The 9,454-nt window shown below is 37.9% G+C and overlaps 2 protein-coding genes across 2 annotated transcripts; one reads left to right on the top strand and one right to left on the bottom strand.

Moving 5' to 3' along the window:
* The first annotated feature begins 498 nt into the window (after positions 1-498).
* Positions 499-1,434, top strand: LOC132662546 (olfactory receptor 9G19-like). The gene has a single exon (XM_060608001.2). The coding sequence runs from the start codon at positions 499-501 to the stop codon at positions 1,432-1,434; it is 936 nt and encodes a 311-aa protein (XP_060463984.2).
* Positions 1,435-7,619: 6,185 nt separating this feature from the next.
* Positions 7,620-8,573, bottom strand: LOC132662547 (olfactory receptor 9G4). Its single transcript, XM_060608003.2, has one exon. It carries the CDS (start codon positions 8,556-8,558, stop codon positions 7,620-7,622), a length of 939 nt encoding a protein of 312 aa, XP_060463986.1. The 5' UTR covers positions 8,559-8,573.
* Positions 8,574-9,454: the final 881 nt, after the last annotated feature.

Raw genomic sequence — 9,454 nt, 5'->3', positions numbered from 1 at the left:
AAAGGAATGTTTCCTTTCACTGTCTAAGTTTAATCAGCTCCTCTCCCAATTCATTTCCACTCCACCATCCAGTTTTATATTCTTAATATTTCTAAAATTAACTGAAAATATTTCTACACTTATTTATTACGCATGCTTCCCTTCTAAATAAAGTCTCCAAAGAATAAGGGTCAGCCCTATTGTCCTCATTGCTATATCCCAATGCTCAGATGGAACCTGGGGCTCAAGAACTATTTTCTTAAAAAAATGAATAAGCCCCCAAGATCACTCAAGCTTTCCTATTGTTAAATGCATCTCATTGAAATGAGTATTTTGAGACTCAAAAACTCCCATCACCTGCCCTAGCCAGGCAAGATTCCTGTTCTGATATCCCTTACCCTAAAATCCATAACCTTGACCACATCTCGCAGTCCTATCACAGAGAAGGATCTCCTGTAGTATCGGCTGAGGGTGTTAAACTCTTCACTCTTTCATTTGTAGATGGTATCTCCTTAAGTCATGGAAAGAAGCAATCATACGGTGACTGAGTTCATTCTGGTGGGTTTCACCACAGACCCAACGATGCAGCTGGTCCTGTTTGCGGTATTCCTTGGTGTGTACTCTCTGACTGTGGTAGGAAATACCACCCTCATAGTGTTGATCTGTAAAGACTCCCAGCTGCACACACCCATGTATTTTTTCATTGGGAATCTATCTTTTCTGGATCTCTGGTATTCCTCTGTCTACACCCCAAAGATCCTCATGACCTGCATCTCTGAAGACAAAAGCATCTCCTTTGCTGGCTGTGTATGTCAGTTCTTCTTCTCTGCTGGGTTGGCATACAGTGAGTGTTACCTGTTGGCTGCCATGGCTTATGACCGCTACGCGGCCATTTCTAACCCTCTGCTTTATGCTCAGTCCGTGTCAGGGACATTGTGCATCTGTTTGGTTACATATTCCTACACTGGAGGTTTTGTCAATGCAATAATACTCACCAGCAACACATTCACATTGGATTTTTGTGGTGACAATGTCATTGACGACTTTTTCTGTGATGTCCCACCTCTGGTGAAGTTGGCGTGTGATGTTAAAGAGAGCTACCAGGCTGTGCTCTACTTCCTCCTGGCCTCCAATGTCATCACCCCCACGATGCTCATCCTCGCCTCCTACCTGTTCATCATCGCTGCCATCTTAAGAATTCGCTCCGCCCGGGGCCGCCGCAAGGCCTTCTCCACCTGCTCCTCCCACCTGGTCTCTGTCACCTTGTACTATGGCTCCATTCTCTACATCTATTCTCGCCCAAGTTCCAGCTATTCCCTTGAGAGGGACAAAATGGTGTCCACATTTTATACTGTGCTCTTCCCTATGTTGAACCCCATGATCTATAGTCTGAGGAATAAGGATGTGAAAGAGGCACTGAAAAAACTCTTTCGGTTAACACATTCGGAAGTCTGAATTGACATATATTTCTCAATCAGTGCTCAGGGAAAATGCATTGCTTCAGGGGAAGCTTGAGAAACTGGCTTTAAAAAACAAAAACCAAGCCAAACTAAACCAAATCAAACAAGGGGCACCTGGGTGGCTCAGTCGATTAAGTGTCCCACTTTGGCTGAAGTAATGATCTCACCATTCGTGGGTTCCAGCCCCACAAGCCTGGAGCCTACTTGGGATTCTGCGTCCCCCTCTCTCTCTGTTCGTTCCTCGCTTGTGCTCTGTCTCTCTCTTTCTCTCAAAAATAAACATTAAAAAAAATTTAAAAACAAAACAAAACAAAACAAAAACCACCTTTTTTTTTCTACTCAAAGAAATCCAGTGAAAAAGTTTTATTTATATTAGTTTGATTTACTCTAGTGATCAGACTATATATTATAAAATATTGGTTCAATCTAATATTAACATAGTGTTTTAAAAAGCAGCATTGGGTTTTAATGCAAAATAGAAATGCATATGTTGCTTATAATATCACAAAAGATGAAGCTTTACTTTAGTATCTCTCCTAAGATTACCTATTTTTTTCCCCTGCACACTGTGCTTTATGGGAATGTGAAGAAATTCTGGAGACTTATGCTATCCAGAGTTTCTGTAATAGAAGAATTAAAAAAATAGTAAGAATACTGTGATGAAAAGAGAAGGCAGTGAGGCATTATTTGATGAATGCAGAGGAAAAGAAAGATCAAAAGTGTCAGAGATAATACAAATGCTGAAGTGAATACACATATTTGTCCTAAAATTTTAATTTAAATGCATTTTATAAATGTGCCCATTACAATGTAAATGGGATCAATTCCCTCATTTCTCTTTCTGCTGCTTCATTATTGGTGTGTGGAAATGCAACTGATTTCTGTATTTTGATTTTATATCCCGTGACTTTGTTGAATTCATGTATGAGTTCTAATTGTTTTTTAGTGGAATCTTTTGGGTTTTCCACATGGAGTATCATGTCATCTGAGAAGAGTGAAAGTTTGACTTCTTCCTTGCCAATTTGTATGCCTTTTACTTCTTTTTGTAGTCTGATTTCTGAGGCTAGGATTGCCCGTACTATGATTAACAACAGTGGTGAGAGTGGACATCCCTGTCATGTTCCGACCTTAGGGGAAAGCTCTCAGTTCTTTCCCCATTCAGGGCGATATTAGCTATGGGTCTTTCATATACGGCCTTATGATGTTGATATATGTTGCTTCTATACCTACTTTCATGAGAGTTTTTATAAAGAAAGGATGCTGTATTTTGTCAAATGCTTTTTCTGCATCTATTTAGATATGGTTCTTATCCTTTCTTTTATTAATGTGGTGTATCACATTGATTGATTTGTGAATATTGAACCAGCCCTGCAGCCAGGGAAGGGGCAGATCCCTTCCAGATTCAATCCCACTTGATCATGGTGAATAATTATTTTAATGTAGCATTGAATCTGATTTGCTAGTATCTTTTTGGGAATGTTTGCATCCATGTTCATCAGGGATATTGGCCTATAATTCTTCTTTTTAACGGGTCTTTGTCTGGATTTGGAATCAAGGTAATTAATGCTGGCTTCATAGAATGAGTTGGAAGTTTTCATTTCTATTTTTTGGAATATTTTGAGAAGAATAGGTATTAACTCTTCTTTAAATGTCTGGTAGAATTCCCCTGGGAAGCCACCTGGCCCAGGACTCTTTGTTAGATTTTTGATAACTGATTCAATTTCTTTACTAGTTATAGGTCTGTAGGTCTGTCCAAATTTTCTATTTCTTTCTGTTTTTGGTAGTGCATGAGTTTCTAGGAATTTGTCCATTTCTTTCAGATTGTCCAGTTTGTTGGCATATATTTTTTCATAATATTCTCTTATAATTGTATTTCTGTGGTATTGGTTGTGATTCCTCTTCTTTAACTCATGATTTTATCTATTTGGGTCTTTCTCTTTTCTTTTTGACAAGTCTGGCTAAGAGTTTATCAATTTTGTTTATTCTATCAAAGAACCAGCATTTAGTTTCATTGATCTGTTCTGGGTTTTTTTGTTTGTTTGTTTGGTTGGTTGGTTGGTTGTTTCTACATCATTTATTTCAGCTCTAATCTTTATTATTTCACTTCTGATGACATTAGGCTTTATTTGCTTCTCCTTTTCTAGCTCCTTTAGGTGTAAGGTTATGTTGTTTATTTGGGACTTTTCTTGCTTCTTGAGATAGGCCTGAACTGCAATTTACTCTTAGGGCTTCCTTTGCTGTATCCCAAAGTATTTGGACTATCTAGGACTTTCATTGGCTTCTAAGTATTTTTTTTTAATTTATTCTTTAATTTCTTAGTTAACCAATTCGTTTTTTAATAGGATGTTCCTTAACCTCCATGTATTTGAGGGTTTTCCAACTTCTTTCTTGTAATTGATTTCAGGTTTCATAGCATTGTGATCTGAAAATATGCATTGTATGATCTCAGTATTTTTGTACCTGTTGAGGGCTTATTTGTGACCCAGTATGTGATCTATTGTGGATAATGTTTCAGGTGCACTCAAGAAGAATGAGTACTCAGGATGAAATGTTCTGAATATCTGTTAAGTCCACCTGGTCCAGTGTGTCATGCAAAACCATTGTACCTTGTGATTTTCTGCTTAGAGGATATGTCCATTGTTGTAAGTGAGGTAAAAGGCCCCTACTGTTATTGTATTATTATCAACCAGTTTTTTGTGTTTGTTATTCATTGATTTATATATATGTATTCTTTCAAGTTAGGGGTATAAATATTTACAATTGTTAGATCTTCTAGATGGATAGAGACCTTATCTATGATATAATAGCCTCCTTTATCTCTTGTTACCATCTTTGTTTTAAAATCTAGTTTGTCTGATATAAGTATTGCTACTACATCTTTCTTTTGACATCCATTAACAAGCGTGATAGATGGTCATCCATCCCCTTAATTTCAATCTGCAGGTGTGTTTAAGTCTAAAATTAGTCTCTTGTAAGCAGCTTATTGCTGGATCTTGTTTGTTTTGTTTTGTTTTGTTTTGTTTTTTAATCCATTCTGATACCCTTTGTGTTTTGGAGCACTTAGTACATTTACATTGGCACCAAAAAAAAAAAAAAAAAAACCACATAACATACCTAGCAATAACCCTAATGAAAGAGGTAAAAGATCTGTATGCTGAAAACCATAGAAATTTATGAAAGAAATTGAAGAAGTTACAAAGAAATGGAAAAACATTCCATGTTCATGGATTGGAAGGGTAAATATTGTTAAAATGCCTACACTACCCGAACCAATCTACAAATCCAATGCAATCCCTATCAAAGTAACACCAGAATTCCTCACAGAGCTAGAACAAACAATTCTGAAATTTGTATGGTACCAGAAAAGACCCCAAACAGCCAAAGTAATGTTGAAAAAGAAAATCAAAGATGGAGGCATCACAATTCTGGATTTCAAGTTATATTACAAAAGTGTAGTCACAAAGACAGTACGGCACTGGCACAAAACCAGACATATAGATCAATGGAACAGAAGAAAGAACCCAGAAATGGACACACATATATGTGGCCAACTAATCTTCAAGAAGCAGGAAAGAATATTCAATGGAAAAAGACAGTCTCTTCAGCAAATAGTGAAGTAAAACTGGACAGTGACATGCAGAAGAATGAAACTGGACCACTTTCTTACACCATACACAGAAATAAATTAAATATGGATGAAAGACCTAAATATGAGACAAGAAACCAATCAAAATCCTAGAGGAGAAAACAGGAAGCACCTCTTTGAACTCGGCCACAGCAACTTCTTACAAGTTTTGTCTCTGGAGGTAAGTGAAACAAAAGCAAAAATGAACTATTGGGACCTCATCAAAGGAAACAATCAACAAAACTAAAGGGCAACAATGGAATGGGAGAAGATATTTGCACATGACACATCAGATAAGGGGTTAGTCTATAACCCAAAGTTATAGTCTATAGTCCAAATTCTATAAAGAACTTATCAAACTCAACACCCAAAAAACAAATAATCCAGTGAAGAAATGGGAAGAAGATATGAAGAGACAGTTTTCCAAAGAAGACATCCAGATGGTTAACAGACACATGAAAAGATGCTCGATATCACTTATCATCAGAGAAACACAAATCAAAACCACAATGAGATACCACCTCACACCTGTCAGAATGGCTAAAATGAACAACTCATGAAACAACAGATGTTGGTGAGGATGTGGAGAAAGGGGAACATTTTTACTGTTGATGGGAATGCAAACTGGTACAGCCACTCTTGAAAATAGTATGGAGGTTCTTCAATAATTAAAAATATAACTACCCTATGACTATAGGGTAATAATTACACTATTAAATATTTATCCAAAGAATACAAAAATGCTGATTTGAAGGGGCACATGCACCCCAATGTTTATAGCAGTACTATCAACAATAGCCAAAGTATGGAAAGAGCCCAAATGTCCACCAACTGATGAATGGATAAAGAAGATGTGGTGTATATATGCCATGGAATATTACTCAGCTATCAAAAAGAATGAATTCTTGCTATTTGCAACAACTCGGATGGAGCTAGAATGTATTATGCTAAATGAAATAAGTCAGTAGACAAACATCGTATGATTTCATTCATATGTAGAATTTATAAACCAAATAGAGGAAGCTACGGGAAGAGAAGGAAAAAATAAGATAAAAATAGAGAGGGAGGCAAACCATAAGAGATTCTTAAATACATAGAATAAACTCAGTGTTGCTGGAGGGGAGATCAGTGACAGAATGGGCTAAATGGATGATGGGCACTAATGAGGATGCTTGTTGGGATGAGCACTGGGTGGTATATGTAAATGATGAATCACTGGGTTGTACTCTTGAAACCAAGACTACACTGTATGTGAACTAACTTGGATTTAAATAAATGCACTTAAAAACAAACAAACAAATAAATAAATAAATAAATAAATATGCTCACTACAACAGTAGCTATAGTCTTTCAATAATAAAGTACTAACTTGTGAGTCACAGGCTATTCATTTGTCAAATGTAGTTAATAATCCTTAATTTTCACTGTGGTTGTAAAGAGTATTTTAAAAAATCAGCTAATTCTTCTATGTTCTGAATATTCAGCTGTAAGTTTTGTCATGCTTAAAATCTTGTGGTGGGTCGGGGGGAGAAAAATTGTGTCTAGAAGACAGTGGGGCTTTTGTAGGTTTATTTATTTGTTTGGTTTGTTCCACTTGGTGTTCATCTTTTCCGTCATGGGGAGTGTGCAGTGGTAGAAATGAAGGAGTGGAAAGCAGAGTACTCATCCTATTCTCCATGGAGAGACCACTCTTTTGGGGCGATACACCACAATTCCAGAGACACATATCTCTCCAAACATGTAGAAAAAATATTTTGGCTGTTTGTTTGTTTGCTTGTCCTAAGCAACTTTTAAACATACTGCCCAATATTAAATTGATGTAGAAGACACAAGGTTTAGAAGGATATTTTCTGTCTACTCACTTAGAGCTTTATGAAGAAATAGTGAGAGAATGCCTTACTAAAAATAAATATTTGTAAAATCTTCAGTAAATTTCCAGAGGTTTAACCATTCTAGATCTTTTCCCCACAGAATACAATTTGCTTGCACATCTGACTTTGGGTCAGGTCATAATCTCACAGTTCATGCGTTCGAGCTCCGCGTCGGGCTCTGTGCTGACAGCTCAGAGCCTGGAGCCTGCTTCAGATTCTGTGTCTCTCACTCTCTGCACCTACCCTGCTCATGTTCCATCTCATTCTCAATCTCTCTCTCTCTCTCTCTCAACAATAAATAAGCATTAAAAAAATTAAAAAAGAAATTTGCTTGCCAAAGTTCAAAGTCAAACTGCATGCACAAAAACTATTTCAATTTCTCTTGTCTTTCCAAGGTTACCCCAAAGATAATCAAGAGGAGAAGTTTTATGTAAATCTAGAATTAAGAAGAAGCAAAAACACAATATTGTGAAACATCAATCAACCCAATCTTAATAGATGTGAAATAGTTTAATCACACAAAATAATAGCAAACACTTAAAGAGTAGTTTCCTCAGTGTGACATTGCTTTAAGTATAATTTGTTGTATTTACATAAAATTGCAATGCTTAGAAACATATATATAAATATAAGTCAGTGAGTTGGAAAATTATGCAACAAGAACAATCTGCAAAAAGATAACCTTCATCTCTGTGGCCTTATGGTTTGTGCTGCCTTCCAGAAGGCCTCTTTGACATCTTTGTTTCTCAGGCTGTAGATGAGAGGGTTGAGCAATGGGTTGACCACAGTGTAGAACAGAGCAGCTACTTTGTCTCTTTCCAGGGAGTAGGTAGAACTTGGCCTTGAATACATGAAGAGCAAGGATCCGTAGAAGAACATGACTGAGATGAGATGTGAGGCACAGGTGGAGAAGGCCTTGCGCCTTCCTGAGGCTGAGTGGATCCTCAGGATCGCCAGGAGGATGTTGAAATAGGAAACCAAGATAGCAAGGATGCTGGAGAGGACTGTGAAGCCCACCACACCCAAGAGGACTTTTTCATAGACGTGGGTATCTGTACAAGACATTTTTACCAATGGTGGTGCATCACAGAAGAAGTGGTCTATGATGTTTTTACCACAGAAGCTCAGGCGGAAAGTGTTGGCGGTATGGGCTATGGCGTTTAAAAGTCCTCCTAAGTAGGAGCCAGCAACGAGTCCAGTACAGAGAGAATTGGACATAGTACTTGAATAAAGTAGTGGGTTGCAGATTGCAGCATGCCGGTCATAGGCCATGGCTGCTAGGAGATAACACTCAGTGTAGGCTACAACACAGGAGAAAAACAACTGGGCGCCACATCCAGCCAAGGAAATGCGTTTATCTTCTGAGACACAATTAGCCAAGATTTTGGGAGTGTACACAGAAGTGTACCAAAAATCCAAGAAGGACAGATTGCCGATGAAAAAGTACATGGGCGTGTGCAGGCGGGAATCAACCCGGATCAGGATGACCAGGGTCATGTTCCCCGACAAAGTCATCAAATAGAGTATCAGAAAAATTCCAAATAGAATCAGCTGCCACCGTGGGTCTGCTGAGAAACCCACCAAGATGAATTCAGTCAGAAAGGTGCGATTTCCTACTTCCATGTCCACAGAGGAGAAAGCCTGGTAAAGATTTTGAGGAGGAAAAAAATCACTTTGTGGTTTTTCTATTGAAATAAATAAACAAAGGTATAAGTTAAGTCAGTAATTACTAGGACATCTATGGACTTTTATTTGTGATTGCCTAGAATGATAGAACTTCAGTCTGTCACTTGGGAAGACCCCGGGAACTGGTGTTAGAATCTGATTGTGAAATTAGGGCTTTCACTTAGTAATTGTTGAATGCAGGGCAAGTCCCTTAGTCTTACCAAACAGACAAGAAAAATAAAGCCCCCAACAGGTTATTGGATTGATTGAAGGAAACATGCGTGAAAATACCCAACCCAATGTTAAGTACATAGTGCGTACATAGTGCGTGCTCAAAAAATTTCAGTATCCTTCAAATATTATTGAGAATTTACGTGTCAGTCATTGTGCTGATGGTTATACAAATACCAACATACTGTATATATACATATATGTATATGTATGTATATATATGCATACGTACATATTACTCAGTGTCAGTTAATATTTTATTTTTTATTTTTTTTTTTTTTCAACGTTTTTTTATTTTTATTTTTGGGACAGAGAGAGACAGAGCATGAACGGGGGAGGGGCAGAGAGAGAGGGAGACACAGAATCGGAAACAGGCTCCAGGCTCCGAGCCATCAGCCCAGAGCCTGACGCGGGGCTCGAACTCACGGACTGCGAGATCGTGACCTGGCTGAAGTCGGACGCTTAACCGACTGCGCCACCCAGGCGCCCCCAGTTAATATTTTAAATCCTAATCTCAATCCACATAATCCTTTCCACAACTTTCGAAAGTAGGTACTATTGTGATTCTCATGGAGTTTAAGAAATAATTCCAAAGTTATAGAACTGGTCAATAGCAGAGCTGG

The sequence above is a fragment of the Panthera onca genome, chromosome D1 (genome assembly GCF_046562875.1).
Source record: "Panthera onca isolate mPanOnc1 chromosome D1, mPanOnc1 haplotype 2, whole genome shotgun sequence".
NCBI classification, from domain to species: Eukaryota; Metazoa; Chordata; class Mammalia; order Carnivora; family Felidae; genus Panthera; species Panthera onca.
The sequence above is the reverse complement of the archived record's forward strand: the minus strand, read 5'-3'. Positions and strand labels throughout refer to the sequence as shown.

What these genes read in the sequence shown, in the direction of transcription:
- LOC132662546 (XM_060608001.2), top strand. Translation starts at nt 499, where the DNA reads ATGGAAAGAAGCAATCATACGGTGACTGAGTTCATTCTGGTGGGTTTC.
- LOC132662547 (XM_060608003.2), bottom strand. Translation starts at nt 8,558, where the DNA reads ATGGAAGTAGGAAATCGCACCTTTCTGACTGAATTCATCTTGGTGGGT.